Source organism: Eucyclogobius newberryi, unplaced genomic scaffold, assembly GCF_026437365.1.
Source record: "Eucyclogobius newberryi isolate DKJ021-1_F unplaced genomic scaffold, fEucNew1.0.hap1 SCAF_14, whole genome shotgun sequence".
In the NCBI taxonomy this organism is placed as follows: domain Eukaryota; kingdom Metazoa; phylum Chordata; class Actinopteri; order Gobiiformes; family Gobiidae; genus Eucyclogobius; species Eucyclogobius newberryi.
Genome location: NW_027315768.1, coordinates 16,789,872 through 16,805,575, shown reverse-complemented (window position 1 = coordinate 16,805,575; position 15,704 = coordinate 16,789,872). Strand labels below are relative to the sequence as shown.

General features: G+C 39.1%; 1 protein-coding gene across 1 annotated transcript; it reads left to right on the top strand.

The window, feature by feature from the left end:
* Nucleotides 1-4,342: 4,342 nt before the first annotated feature.
* On the top strand, nucleotides 4,343-14,595 carry glra2 (glycine receptor, alpha 2). The gene is made up of 9 exons (XM_072444558.1): nucleotides 4,343-4,850; nucleotides 5,170-5,291; nucleotides 7,243-7,310; nucleotides 9,026-9,249; nucleotides 11,377-11,459; nucleotides 11,807-11,944; nucleotides 12,016-12,230; nucleotides 13,710-13,859; nucleotides 14,317-14,595. Exons 1-9 carry the CDS (start codon nucleotides 4,786-4,788, stop codon nucleotides 14,593-14,595), a joined length of 1,344 nt encoding a protein of 447 aa, XP_072300659.1. The 5' UTR covers nucleotides 4,343-4,785.
* The last annotated feature ends 1,109 nt before the right edge of the window (nucleotides 14,596-15,704 follow it).

Below are 15,704 nucleotides of genomic sequence, written 5' to 3'. Positions count from 1 at the left end.
CATTTTAGTGGAAACTGCAGGAGAAGTGTGGCAGACATTTCATGGCTTTAACGCCACATTAAAGAGGAGGCTACACTTTAAATTGAATGGCAATCATTTGTGAGTAGGGCTGATATGGAAGCAACACATGAACATTCTGTAATAATGTATACATTTTTTTCAACCCCTTTTCAATCTGATTGCAGATGGTGCAGCAAATTGGCAGTTTGTATGTGTAATGCCTTTCAAAATTCAACTAGCCCCCTGCTGTGACTGGAGTTTGAGTGGAAACGAAACATTTTTTTGAAAAGAAGCCTTTTAACCCTACTTGTAGCTAATCATCGAAACCATAGTCAAAATACTGGGTGTTTTCTATTATGATTTTCATTATAGTACCAGTTCATCAATATACCATATGAATACATATGCGGTTATTACAATGTCCTTATGTTCCAATAAACACACACCTGGACAACTATAGACAAAGCTAAGTGGGACCACAGCTGGAGAAGCACAGCTTATGTGAACTCCTTCATAAAAAGACACTATTTTGTAGTCAAATTCACGATAGACGAGGCAGATTTGGTGTCTAGTTCTGGCAATAGTGTATGTTTTTACCTTCCAGAGACAGCCCAAACATCATGTCGCTGTCCCAGGGTTTTCTACAGAGTCAAAGATTCTCTAATTTACTATGACAGACATTTCTTCACATTTCTGCACACTACATCCTTGGTTTCCCTTTTGAAGGCACACAGACATGACTTCTGCTTTAATTCTGACCCACCTGGGCAGAAGGCTCAGGACTAATGGCCAATTGGAGCTCTGGTTGCATGTCAAGTCTGGCTCTAACACGTTCATTAAAAAAGCCAGAAGTTGTTATGATTTTTTTTGTGCTTCTCCTGACATTCAAAAGTTTCTTATAGTTCAAAGCATATTTCATCTGTTGTTTCCCAGTTTTTTTGACATAAACATCAAGTGAATGGTGCTTATGGGTAGATAATTAAAAGGAGGCACACAGTATTTATGGTGCTAGGACGTGCATCTTGTTTAATGTTTCAGATGACACATGTTCAATCCCAAGCCAGAACAAATCAGGCCTGTCAAAATATAAATTACAAGATACAATGTGACACAATAAATATGTCAGTTTTGGAGAAAAGCAATGAGAAAGTTATTTGAGCCAGTTGTGGTGTCGTCAACTGTAGCACTCTTGAAAAAAAAGATAATTACAAACATTTTCTACCAAGGAAAAGAAAAGCTGAAAGTTAATCTTTTAGCCCATTTTTTCTTTTGAGTCTTGCTGTGGGTTTTTGCAATATCAAGGCTGTGTAGAGACTGGGTGGGTTAAGTAAACTTACAAATTGCCTTAGCGAGGATTCAAGAGGATCCTTGGTCTGATGAGAAGTCAGGTTAATGTCTAAACTGTCTACACAAATTCCAGAGCTAACAAGAATTTATTGTGATTTGAGCCTGACTGACCATTGACGTGGTACATGGACTGTAGTATTCCTTCATATGCAATCTCTCACAGATTTAAACATGTCCTACATAGGATTAAGTTTTCTGATTCACCTTTCTAATCTTGGGCCAAGGCAAATCATAGAATCCGAGTTGACACTCATCGTAGGAGGACACTGTGACTCTCCCTCCGTGGGCTTTGGCTTGACCAACCTGATTTGGAAAGCGGTTGGTGTCAGACTTAAGTGTAACATGTCCCCAAGCAAGTCACAGCACTAAGGCTCTGGATAAAAGTCAAATTCCCACAACTGTGTGTCGTCTGGTTTAATGTCTATGAAGTTTTTTGCCCGCTTTACTTTCTCTACAGGTTTGTGTGCAGAGTGAGTCACATGCCTTTGGCCCACAAAGGCTCACATCACATGATGTTACATCCTAAGGCTCAGGAGAAGCAAAGTATGTAAGACATTGATGCACATGATTTTATTGTATGGATTTTTACTGATGTTAGAGCAGTTCATTAGGAAAAGTGAAGGGGCAAAAAAGTAAAAGCTGGACATGATGAAGAAATGCTTTTTGAAGTATAGTTTGAATGGTGTCAGAACGGAAGAGAATACTCTCTATACTCTCTAAACTTTTACATATTTTTATCAAAGCTACCAAACTTGAGTAGCCTTTATTTCAACCACATAAATCAATAGAATACATTCCCTCAGGATGTCTGCATACACTACAATGTGTATATTCTAAGACCCAGACTGCCAAAGTCCTCCTGTGGCTGGGATTTGTAGCTCACACTCGGAGAAGAACCAACTCAATGTGATCTGTCCATCACCAGCCCGCTAAAGCTATTGCAGACAAAAACTAAACTTATATAAGATAAGATAAGATAAGATAAGATAATCCTTTATTGTCCACACATGGGGAAATTTCATTGATACAACGCAGTAGATACAGAGGAAAAGGACAGATCACAGAATATAGGAAGTTTAAAAAACACTCTCAATAGAAGAACTCTTATAAACAAAAACTCCTATAGACAAAACCTCCCATTTCCCAACAAGGGATGGAGGGGAAAAATTAGGATGTCCGCCGGGATAACGTGACGATCTCCGGGTAAGACGATGGTTTTCCGCAGTTTCATGAGTTCCTCCTTTGTATAAACGCACCGGCGCCGATCCATACGGCGGCTGTGGCCGAGGAGCGCGGTGGGGCCGGGGGGCCTAGCTCAGAGCTAGCGCACATCACGACGACACAACTAAATATTACGGCCTTACTTTCCCTTTTTAACATTACCTCTGTTTTACAAACAAAATGTTGATATCTCATTGAAATGATTGAGCTTTGGATCTGTTATGTTCCATTGACATTTGAATATTCAGAGATAAATATAACTTCTGAAAGCGAACACGGGGGCACTGTGGCGCAGCGCTTAATGAATGGGACTGACGCATGGATGTATGGGACAATTTGGACTGTACGGTTCATCTAGATGAGGCCAGACTCCACACGTTGAAGTGAGACGGGCCTGCTTGTATTCCTCTCTCCCACCTTGCCTCCCTCAATTCAAGAGCCGCCATTCAAGAAAGGTAAAATGGCAGCTCTTTAGCAAAGTTCGATTCCTGAGCCAGGAAAGATTTTTGTGGATTAGAGTCCTACTCTGTGGGCTCTGGATTGCAGCTGCCCACTGCCTGTTGCCCCAGTGACGTTTGGGGGTGGGTGCAAGGTGAGGGTCAAATGCAAGAGGACAAATCTTATTAAAACGATTAAACATTGTTGCGGAAATGTTCCGATTCAGCTTTTGCATATGCAACATTTTTAATTAATTTTCAAAACTATTGTGAACCAGACAGAAGGCTAATGTATTTTTAACATTTAAAAGTGGACACAGGTGGATGAAGGGAAATTTGATGATTTGGTGCTTTAACTCAATGGAAATTACTCATCTGACTGCATATTAGCCACAATATGAGACAAGTGAACTATGTATATTGATGTGGATCACTCCATCTCTTCTCAAAATTTGGGGATATTGACACTTTACATATGCATTAAATAGCATACACTCCTAAACTATAAATAGGTTAATGTTTAAAATAACTTGAATCACCTTGGATATTGGTCAGCTTACTTTAGTATATCCGCCTCAATACATTTTAACACTTTAAAAGAAGGCCTTTTAAATTCACAATCCAGTATGTTTAACCAGAAGTGTGGTTGCTTGAACTGACTCATGCCTGTGGTCCACAAAGCCAGGTATCCCACTCATTTAGCCCGATCCTCCTCGGGCACTGCCAGGTCGGTCGTTGTCGTCGGCGTTGTCTACAAACAAACAGGACATATGCAGTAAGGCAACAGTAGGCAATATTTGCAGCAGTCTGAGTCTCTATCTGTCACTCAGCTCTGTTCCGTCTCGCTCTGGGAGGCCAACCTTTCAGCATTTCCAAAGATGTGCCTCGGAAAAGCTGTTTCCAGGGCAACCGGGGTACCAAATACTCTCCCAGAGGATTCTCGCTGGTGCGTCCTTTGTTTACACTTTTCATATCATTGTGGGGCATGTGGGCTTCTATAAACAAACACGGATGTGGCCAAGACGGAGCAGTGTGTAAAAGGCGACAGCCTCACTCCTTTAATCACTTTTGAAACAATATATACATATAAAAATCTATTCAAATGTGTAAAACGCAGGGTTTACTAAAACATGGCTTTGCTAGGCTTCTAAAAAAAATAAATGTAATGTATGAAGTGAATCACAAAACTTAAACGCAGTAGCCACTTGTTACACAGGACTCACGGCTCTAAAAATGTCAGCAGTGTCAGCACATTTTTGTACGCAACAAATACTTACGTAACGTAAAAATAAGCTTTCTCTAATTGGTTTGTGTTGATTACCCCGCTTGTTTATTGGATTTATTGAGAACCAACTCACGTCCGGCACTTTTGGCATTTGCGCTTGCGCGTCAGAAAACCGGGAGCTGTCCAAGTGCTGAAATGAGAAAAAGGCGTTCCACTCCCCATTCCTCAACAGAGGCTTTCCTCTCCTCACAAGTCACAAATGGTTTCTTCTCCAACGGATTTTTTGGCTTTAACAATAAATGAGAACGACCACAGTCACGATGAAGAGTTTTAGCGTAGCTCTTCTGAGAGAAAACAGCGGAAGAGACTTCTTTAAAACAAAACTATGATCCGCGGCTTCACTGGGGAATGCCTCCCGCGTTTTTGTGTGACACGAAAAGAGCCAAAAAACAAACGCGACTCCCTCAGAGACAAGCACCAATCTGGATTATGTGTTTGACCAATGTCAACATACGGAAGAAATAAGGAAGCGAGCGTACAAGAAAAGCACCAGGAATGAATCGTTCTTTTATCAAGGTTTTGGCTTTATTTACTTATCTAATGGAGCCGAGCAACTTCAGGTAAATCAGCTATTTAATTTTTAAAACATAATAATTCCTTTTGTTAATTTACAACACGCATGTTTTCCCCATTTCCTCCAGCATTTCCTATCAAACGAATGCCCCTAACGTGCGTAAATCATTTTGCGTCTACTTTTCAGTGCGTTTTACGCACGCACTTTTCTTTTGTCAATATAGATAGGTTTTGCTGCGTATCATTTTGACGCCACACGCAGCTTGGTTTCTGTTGGTAAAAGGAGTCGTATCCAAACTGTCCAAACTCTGCGCGCCTTTCGACCGCTGCGGGTTACGCGGGTCTCATCCCCGTTGTGTGTTTCAGAGTTGTGGAAGCAAAGGAGCACGAGCTCAGGTCCTCGTCAAACCTGTCTCCATCAGACTTTCTCGACTCGCTCATGGGCCGTACATCCGGCTACGACGCACGCATCAGACCAAATTTTAAAGGTTGGTCAGTCATAACATTAATTTCATTTACCTATATGCATAAAACATGTACCTTTGACAAATATTGGATACATATGCTGAAGATGCCCATTTTGCATCACTTTTCTTTTCTTTTCCCTCATTGGACTGAAAAACACTTCAAATGATGTCAGGACACACTTATGTGGCTGTTGCTTGGATACTGTGTTGCCACTCCATTGATAAGAACAATCAATCAGCTGTGAATTAATTTCTTGAAATTATACATAATATTTTCCCTCATATGCAGTATTGTTCCCTTTCCCGAACGATATGACATGAATTAAAATAAGTCAAGTTACTGGGTGGCGCTGGCAGTAGACATTATGCCACCATGACAGGCTAAATGACAAATGGTGCCCCCATGGCAAGGCTGCAGGCTACTGACTTGTTGTCATGTTGTGAAGCTGGTGAACACACACAGCATCTGTCAGTGGGTATGAAGCTAAGAGACTCGGAGTAGATCGTCCAGAAGAACATTCTGGGCAGGGTCACTGTGAAATATACATTAGGTGAAAAAATACTTGCTACAATGTGGAGATATGGCGGAAAATGGAACTTGATAATTTGCTTATTGTACTACACATAGCAATACATATAATAATGATAATAATAATAATAATGATGATGATATAATAATGCATTATTATTATTATTATCATATTATCATTATTATCTTTTTTTTATTATTATTTATTATAAACAACTGAACAATATGAGGGACAGCGCATTTTAATGATGGCATTGTTAGGACTGAAAATATCTGCATGGATCAACTTTTTGGAAGTAAGTTTAACAGTTTTTGGGCCACATTTGCAACTTTTTAAGCAGATGAAGCACTCCTCGTGATGCACTAATGTGGCACCCAACAGTGAGAGAAAAAACACACCGAATGTTCCCGTGGAGATGTAAACAGATGACAGTCATACCTGGAAGCTGGTTGGTACTTCCGAAGGGTGACCTAGATTTCTTGTGCTGACTTTGTTCAGAGTTCCTTCACTCCTTTTTATTGCCCTGCCTCAGCTCTTACGTGTAGCTGCCGACCGCAAATATTAACACTGAGCTTCATGCAGAACTGATGAGGGAAAAGGGTTTAGAACTCCAGTCCTCAGACGAGAGAGTACAACGTCTGCTTTGACATAAAATGATTTAACACATTTCAAGGCTCAGGTGAAGTTGAAGTGACACTTACATTTGATAATGGATGTGTGCACTTTTTGGCACTCGAGCATATGACATAGCTTTAATATTACATTTGTTTAGGCCAGCTTGTGTATCAAAATGTTAAATGAGGATTGTTTAACGTTTAACTTTTGGCCATTGACCATAAACCATCCTGATTTACATCACCGCTTTCAACTCACATAATGTGTAAAATGTATTTAGTAATATATTTGTGCATACATTTTCATCTCCACTATAACACTTGATTGCATAACCTTGAAACAAGGTGTAATACTGAGAGTGTTACGTGCGACTCTCAAATGTGATTCTCTTTTATTTGATTTTACCTTTTTTCTTTTCTCTCATTTATGATGATTATGATTACGTTTATTTTTTTTTAATCTATTTTACCTGTGCTTGTTTTGTATTCTGTGCAGCACTTTAGAGACTTTGTGTGGTAAAATTTGCTATGCTGGATTAGATTTTACAGTGGTGTATACAATATTACTGATACTTCAAATGTACCTTTTAAGTGTACAAAAGTGTCTTGTAATAATGTACTGAACAAGTACAGATAGTGTTGACGTTTTGTTATCTGGTAAATGCAAATTGTAACCAAGCCTGTTCTTGAGACTCTCCTTTCATGTCATTGTCATGTCCACTCCACATGTCTCTCTGTATACGTTACATGCAATATCTTTATCAACAGTTTTGGCTCGGTCTCTTGGGCTAATTCTTCTTGTTTCGTGTCTTGTGTCGCAAACTGCAGGTCCACCAGTTAATGTCACCTGCAACATATTTATCAACAGCTTTGGTTCTATAGCAGAAACTACAATGGTGAGTTGGGTGCTCTGCTCTGGAGTTAATCAATCTGGATCATGTGATATCATCTTATTAATTTTTATGTTTCTAGTCATATAAAAGCTTATTGGTGGCACCAAAAAATGCATATTTATATAGGTTAAAGTATACTTTGTTGATCCCGTGGTAGGGCCTTTTACCCTTTGCATTTGACCCATCCTTCAGTGTTGCTGAGGCGACCAGTCAGAAGCAGCTGCTCCTGGAGATCAATCTTGCACTAGGCTTGGTCAGGACTATAGCTGGAGGATAATAACTGTAATGTATATATATATATATATATATATATATATATATATATATTCCATGTAAGTCTAAAGTTTTGTGAGGTGTAAAACCCATTTAGTTATAATGGTTTATAAATTATAAAACTGTTTTGGATTTAATTCCTATTGTATTGTTAGCAGTATGGTCAAAATATGTAGATTTATGAGGAATGAGCTCTAGTTATAATATTTACTTTGTTTATTTTGCTAAATAATTGTGGGTTTGGAGCTTATTAAAAAGCACAAGCACAAGAATATGTTTTAGTTCATCTTTATTATTGAAAGAAAGGATTAGTGCATTGACAGAGTGTTTTTAACACCTTTTCTTCTTTTATGTCATTTTGCTTAAGATGTACTTTTGCACAGGACAGCTCGTTCCAGATCCCCATCCTCTCTGCATCAGAAGCACTTAATTAATTGTGCGTGGCAGATTAAGTGACGTGCAAATTGCCATAAGCGCACAAAAATAAAACCTGTGCCTCTATTGAAACTAATCCTGATCAAAGGCTTTCTAATGAGCGATAATAACACTTTATAAATGGAGGATCTTCATTGGCCCTGGGGATTGGTGGATCTGGAGATTGCCAATAAATGACAGTTTTAGACATGGCTGCTGCGAGTGTTTTGGGACCACGAATAAGCTGTTGAGATGTCAAACGACATACAGGCTTCTCATCATAGTGACAAATCAATTATGATGCGTGCGTGTTGGTGACATGCAGCTTACCACTAACTGCACTGTCAAAAGTTTCCCCATCAGCCCTGTCGTATGAATGTATAATTTACTCACTGTAATAGATCTTACATAATAACCAATTAGAAATGTAGTTATTTATTACTGACCACAGATTATGAATGTATTGTAAGAATAATATTTGAGTATTAATACAACTGCAGTGTTTGAAAGGCAGTAACTAAGATGAAGAAGAACTGAATTGACTGATCCCAACAGCAACAAATTCTTAACCAAGGCTTCCTTTGATTAAATATTTAGAAGGGAGTAGAGGACGTGATGCTTTTAAGTGAGCCCCACTTCAGATGAACATACACAGAAGGCTTCCCCCTTTTGCCGTATAGTTAAATATCATATTGTTTAACCCCTTTTTCATATATAATAATCTAGGAAAAGAAAGATTTGAAAAGAATATTTTCAGTATGCATGAATTCATACAGTTTCTGAATGTAAATGACTTGCTTTGGGAATCTTATACTCAAAATACTTTCTAGTCAGGTATAGTCAGGCTTTTTACAGGCTAAGTATTTCATGTTTATTTCTCCATCCGTTGTGTATTTGTCTTAAGGTGTCTTGTTGCAACTGTGTGTCCCAGTGCAAGTGACAGAACACACACGTATCTTGTCTGCAGCATGCCATCTCATGTGCCAGGCCACTGCTCACAGAACGCTCACGTCCCCTTGTCGTCTCCACAGGATTACCGCGTGAACATCTTTTTGCGGCAGAAGTGGAACGACCCTCGCCTGGCGTACAGCAAATACCCCGACTCCTCCCTAGACTTAGACCCCTCCATGTTGGACTCCATATGGAAGCCCGACCTCTTCTTCGCCAACGAGAAAGGCGCCAACTTCCACGACGTCACCACGGACAACAAGCTGCTCCGGATCTTCAAGGATGGCACGGTCCTCTACAGCATCAGGTGAAGTAGAGCTGCAGATAAGAAATAATGAGAATTCACATATGATAGTCAGATTGGGGGATAAATAGAGGGCCGATATACTGAATCTAAAGCGCGGATGTAGAGATTACCCCAGGACATGTTCGTTTATTGCTTTTTTACAAGGAAAAACAGTGTCAATCTAAAAGGATAGCATTTAAATTGAAATTATCAGATTATGATCAGTCCTTTGAAACAGCAGTGAGGCACTTTGCCATACAATGCATTGAGTTATGTAAAAATCTTTATATTACAAGAGAGCAAGATAATCCCAGGAACGCGGTTGAGAATCAAAGGTGAAGATGAAATGGTTAGTGTGGTATAAAATTCACTTGAGGTGCCAAACTTAGATGTGAAAATGGATCATCATAACATTAAATAATAGATAAGGTATCAAAGGTAGACATCTGGACATTATTTTTTAATCTAGACATTTTTCCTGCCTTCCAGAAATCAAAACCAAAAAATCCCATCAATCTGACAATCAATCATCAAGATTGATCATTCAGATGGCTAAAATCTACCTTTAAAATGTTTTCTACCATGGACCTTTCCTGAACGAATAAAGGACTATATCCTTTTTCCTGGAGCCATTTATCCATTCACACACACATTCAGGCACAGTGTATCCCTGCCCTGCATTTACTCTATACCAATTACAAATTTATGATACTATTTGATCAGAACTAACAAAAACAGGTCGAGTTTAGCTGCCCAGTCCTGTAGACCCTTTATGTTAGGTACTGACCAATGCAAACTAGGGATATCACAATGTCCAATTTTAGTGTTATCTTCATGATATACTTCCCTTACTTTGTGAAGATATATCATGATTTACAATTATTCACGATTATTTACCATGACAAAAGAAAAGTGAAATCCTACATTCTCTTTCATTCACTTCCAAATTAAGTCATTAGACTCATCAAATGTAACTTTTTGAATGAAAAAGTAATTATATTCATAGGTTGACTTTTTTGGAGCATAAATTGAAATGAAAATACTAATATTAGCTTTTGACAATTCTCACGATTGTTATTTTTTAGTTTTCGTGATTATATAGTGACCTGAATAATCATGATTACTGATTGTCGTGTAATCCTCATTCATCCAGGAGTGTTCCATTGTAGGAAAAGATTCAGTTGTAGTCATCTGGACACTGTGTTAGGGTAACAAAGACGATTTGTTTCAGGGGAAATTGAACACGTTGCAATAAATAGAAAAACAGGACAGGCTATTATCATGAGGCTCCGCCCGCTGGGCAGGGCTTATGCAGCTCAGAGTTGAGAGCAGCGCCGCAGATTTATAATGACTTTTGGATCAAAGTCGAAACATCTTGTCCAAATAACTATAACTGAATCTTTTTCTACAACATTATTCATTAACGGAATAATCTTGACATCCTAATGCCGACCTTTAAACAACAAGAGGTGTTCAGACACTATGAGAGCTCTTGGCTTTTAACTTCTAACACTGCAGACTTTGAGGATTAAGTGTAAAAAAAAACACATCTCACCACAAATGAGGAGTTAATCAGTTAATGATCATTCACTTTACTTGTACATGAGACATAGGACTATACCCATAATAAGGTAATACCCCTTCTTTTTGAGTTAAACAGTACAAGAGCTCTATGTCCAAATTCATTTCTATAGAGCTTGACTTCACTATGAATTTAATTTTCACTGCTTCAAAGCCATACACGGCAGATCAATTTGGTCTCTATTTGCAGAGTGCCAAACAGCATCAGTGTTCAGGTGCGGCGGCAGGAGCATGACACCGAGATGAAAGGTGGTTAGCCACTTTCTCCATTCAGAGAAAAAAATGTTATAGCCAGGAGCCCAGCGAGCACAATGGATCACAGAGACAATAAGTTACAGTAATGAAAGTGTGATAGGAACCTGCTGAAGGGGATCCAACTTGATAGGTAAAAGGCTACAAGACGCGCGTGAACACAGAGATGCCCAGGCTGTAATTTGATTTTTCAAGCAAATTATTTTCTTTTACTGCTCCACATCTCAGAAGTTTCAGGCTGAAATAAGACAATTTCACAGGAGCTGAGTGTGTTTACATGCTGCAATAGATTGACACTTTTTCTTAAAATTTCAGGCTGACGCTAATCCTGTCCTGCCCTATGGATCTCAAGAACTTTCCTATGGATGTCCAAACGTGCACAATGCAGCTTGAAAGTTGTAAGTGCTATTTGAATGATTAAGTCAATGAATTAATGATTTAGCTGTAATTTAGTTTCTTGTCTTGGTGTCTTTGATCATGTTGTATCTGTCTCTTTTTAATTTACTTAATTTAATTCATTTTCTGACCTATTGGATTATTGTTTAGTTCATGCATACATTTTTCTAGACATAGCCCAATATCCAATTAGTATTTTTTTTCGTTTTTAGATCAGATTTTATTATAAAAATACAGTTTATAATTGAAAGCCGACAATGTATACTACTTCAAAAATGACTCCCCGAGAATTGCATTGTGCTGTTTACAATCACTCATTTGAACAAATGAATCCCTCTTCACTTTCCAGTCGGCTACACAATGAATGACTTGGTCTTCGAGTGGCTTGAGAATGGGGCCGTCCAGGTCTCTGAAGGACTCACTTTGCCTCAGTTTATCATGAGCGAGGATATGGAGCTGGCATACTGTACAAAGCATTATAACACCGGTAAGTGCTACACCCAAATCCACCGTCACAACCAAAGCAAGTGGAATATCGTTTTCTTATTTGGCTTTCAGGCAAATTCACCTGTATAGAAGTGAATTTCCACCTGGAACGACAGATGGGCTACTACCTGATCCAGATGTACATCCCGTCCCTCCTGATAGTCATCCTCTCTTGGGTGTCTTTTTGGATAAACATGGACGCTGCCCCGGCCAGAGTCGCACTGGGCATCACCACGGTGTTGACAATGACCACACAAAGCTCGGGCTCCAGAGCTTCTCTTCCAAAGGTCAAACCTGCTTTCTGTTTTCCTGCAGCATAGTCCAAGTCAAAGCTGAATTAATATATTTACAAAGGATTAATGAATTAGTCAGAAGCCTAAATTAAGGTTTCCTCGCACAGTGAAAAATCATTTGAAAAATTTAAGAAGTAGTTAGTCATTTAGATGCTGGGATATTAATGAACTGAACAAGGTTTTCTCAAAACATGAATCAAAAAGGCAGGAAGACAGCTGACATTTTGATTCGCAGTTTGCCTTTGTTCAATGGGAGTTGTATTATTAATAATCACCAATTACAATTTTAAAATCCAAATAGGGCACGATTCTAGATATGCTTTACAATAGCTCATTGTTACACATAACTATGACATGTTACGTTATGACATGAAGAAATGCCGTCTGAAATGACCAGAAACAGCCTTTTTAGAAAAGTTTTTTCTTCACATTTCGGGTTGTTTTTTACAGTTTCTTGGGGAACTAACTGGGAAAAATGATGGTCGCTTGCCTTGTTTGGTCTGGTCTGGACTGGTTTTACAGAAGATTCCCTTTCTAGTGCAGCTGGTCATTTATCATTGCGGCTTGTCATTTATCAGTGACTGGATTGACAAAACCATAACTTGCATGTATTTTACTTTTGCAATTTATGTTACACTTTATATTACCTCAAATGTGGAGACTCCTGTCCTGCATGTAGACAACCTCCACGGCCTTTTCAGCGAGACAGCCAAAACTGAGGGGAAAAAATGCAAAAATAAAAAGGCAAATCAAACCATGAATGAAAGTCTACTTCACAGCCTTGTTTACTTTGCACAAGATCTTTACTCTGTTTACTAGTCACTGATAAGAGATGATTTATTTTTGGGATTACGAGAGCAGCAACTCCTGCAATTTGCGAGATGAAGCCTCCACGGTGCCCCCTCTGTCATCTGATCCGTGCGCACGCCTCCTTGTTTTCCAATTATGATAAATTTCATGCAGATAGTGTGGAAGGAGGAAACTAGGGAACTCCAGTCAGACCTTGATCATAAGTCGCTCTCTGAACACATCAGTCAGCGCCGTGAACAACAAAAGGCTTCCCGTCCCATCAGAACTCCGCGCTTGACACATATGCTGATAAATATTGAAAGAAAAACATTTGAAAGACACTATTCAGACAACAGCCAAGGAACGCCCTGAGAGCCGGGGAAGAGCCGAGTTGGTTTTTTTCCACCACATGCTAATCAGCTGTCATCCGAGCGGCAAGGTCAGCGGAGGATTTGAGTTACATCCTGACGAGATCAAGCCCCAAACTGCTGCCATTACTTTAAAGCATATAGGGGAAGGAGTGCGAAAAAGCAACGTATCTTTTTCATGTCTTTACCAACAAAAATAGTCAGGGGGTATGAAAAAATAACGATTCATTGCCATCAACTTTACATTTGGTTAGTCAGTTTGTGTGGCTGAAATGAGGTGTACCGATATTTAAAGATTCATTGTGTGTGCTTGCAGGTCTCTTATGTAAAAGCCATTGACATCTGGATGGCTGTCTGTCTGCTCTTCGTTTTTGCGGCACTGCTTGAATACGCCGGGGTTAATTTTGTCTCCAGGCAACAGAAAGAGTTTCTGCGCTTGAGGAGAAGACAACGGCGAAATCAGAAGGTATGAGAAGATGAATGTCCATGTCAGAAACGCTGAGTCTCTAACCGACTTAACTGTAGGTTTATAGCAGCGAAACGTGGTCCGTGAATGTATTTAGTTTTAAATACATTGAAATACATTTTACTGTACTCAGACTACTCTTTTAGTTTATGTTTTTGATTTAATCCTGTATAGTCTTGCTTTTGAGGTTTGAGTGTAGTTTGTATTCTGTTTTTGCCACCCAAACCTCTGTACTTGAAAATGTCATGCTTGTTAAAGTGAAAAGCCACTATGAAGAGGCCGGACGTTAATAGATAAGCCATTTCAGATCTATATTGCCATTTACTGAAGAATATATCTAGACACATGTTACTTTCCACAGCAAGATGAGAGGTATGATATACAGTGTGTAATAAATATGTGTCAACTGAATTTGTACCTTGAGAGTCAGAGCTGTGTGCGCGATCTTCTCTTCCAGGATGATGACATGCATGAAGGCCGCTTTAACTTGGCCAGCTACAACATGAGCGTGCCAACCAAAGACGGCTCAGCTGTGAAGAACGCCGCTCCAGCTCCTAACCCTCCTCTGCCGCCCGCTCCCAAAGACACAGACGCCATGAAGAAGAAGTTCGTGGACCGCGCCAAAAGGATAGACACCATCTCCAGGGCCGCCTTTCCACTGGCCTTCCTCATTTTCAACGTCTTCTACTGGGTCACCTACAAAGTTATCAGATATGTGGACATACATCAGAAATAGACTGATGAATATACTCAGAAGCACAATATCAGAGACAGTTTACAAAAGGACACATGGTGGGTGCTTTTTTCAGGGATAAACATTACATTTTGCAGTGTACAAGTACTTAAAGGCAGTATCATTCACGAGGATGGTGTCGAGAATGAATGGCTTCAAAGTTACAATTCAAAGACCAAAAACACTACCATATAAGTCAATATATATAGACATGAATATAAAAAAATCAAAGCAATGAATTATTGTAGTCGAAATATTACAACACAAATTCAATGACAACAATCAAGCCTGACAATATTGTAGCGCTGTATGCTACTCCCATTGAATATCTGCAATTAATTAGCATAAAGTTATTACATTTCGGGGTGTGCACAGTGGCAGAGTAATAATCACAAGAGATGAGCAAACTGATAATCCCCATCATGGCCACAGTTGCTAGAGTAGGTCACAGCACAGCAGACAAAGCAGAACATTTTAAACTTTTAAGAATCAAGGATGTAATTGTTTTGTGGTGTCAGTATTTTCAAAGCACTTCTTCACACTTTGTATGAAACCGACGGGAGCACATGAAGTATTATTCTGGAACATTGAACAGCAGGGCACGTCTTGGGCATGGACTCAGATGAAAGCTGCATTTTTATGAAATACCTGAAGCCTTAGATATTAAAGGTGAGATGAAGTGTTCCGGGCATTTATTTTTTCAGGCATCTCCTCTTGTTTGATGGTGATTCTTTTGATCTTTTCTACCTGTGGCCAAATATCCAAAGCTTCTCCGTACATGCTTTTATCTGTGGATAATATACTAGTCATATTCAAATGATGTCAATGGAATCAATTCAAATCAGTCAGTTCCTTTGACTGACATTCTTTTGGATCCAATTTATCAGATACACCTCAAAGGAAGAAATTCAAACTGTGAAACTGCATTACTCAACGTTGCGCCACACGACACTTCTGCACCGGTATTTTTTAAATTTTAAACCTTTTGTAGATTTAGTCTATTCTCTATTAAATATCTATATATTTATCATGGGGGAGATGGTAACTGTATTTAAACCTTCCCCATTAATTTCCTATGGTGTTGACTGGGAAAATGTTTCAAGATGATTTTA

What these genes read in the sequence shown, in the direction of transcription:
- glra2 (XM_072444558.1), top strand. Translation starts at nt 4,786, where the DNA reads ATGAATCGTTCTTTTATCAAGGTTTTGGCTTTATTTACTTATCTAATG. An exon ending in ATGGAGCCGAGCAACTTCAG is followed by an intron (nt 4,851 to 5,169) that starts GTAAATCAGCTA and finishes TGTGTGTTTCAG; the next exon opens with AGTTGTGGAAGCAAAGGAGC. An exon ending in GACAACGGCGAAATCAGAAG is followed by an intron (nt 13,860 to 14,316) that starts GTATGAGAAGAT and finishes CTTCTCTTCCAG; the next exon opens with GATGATGACATGCATGAAGG.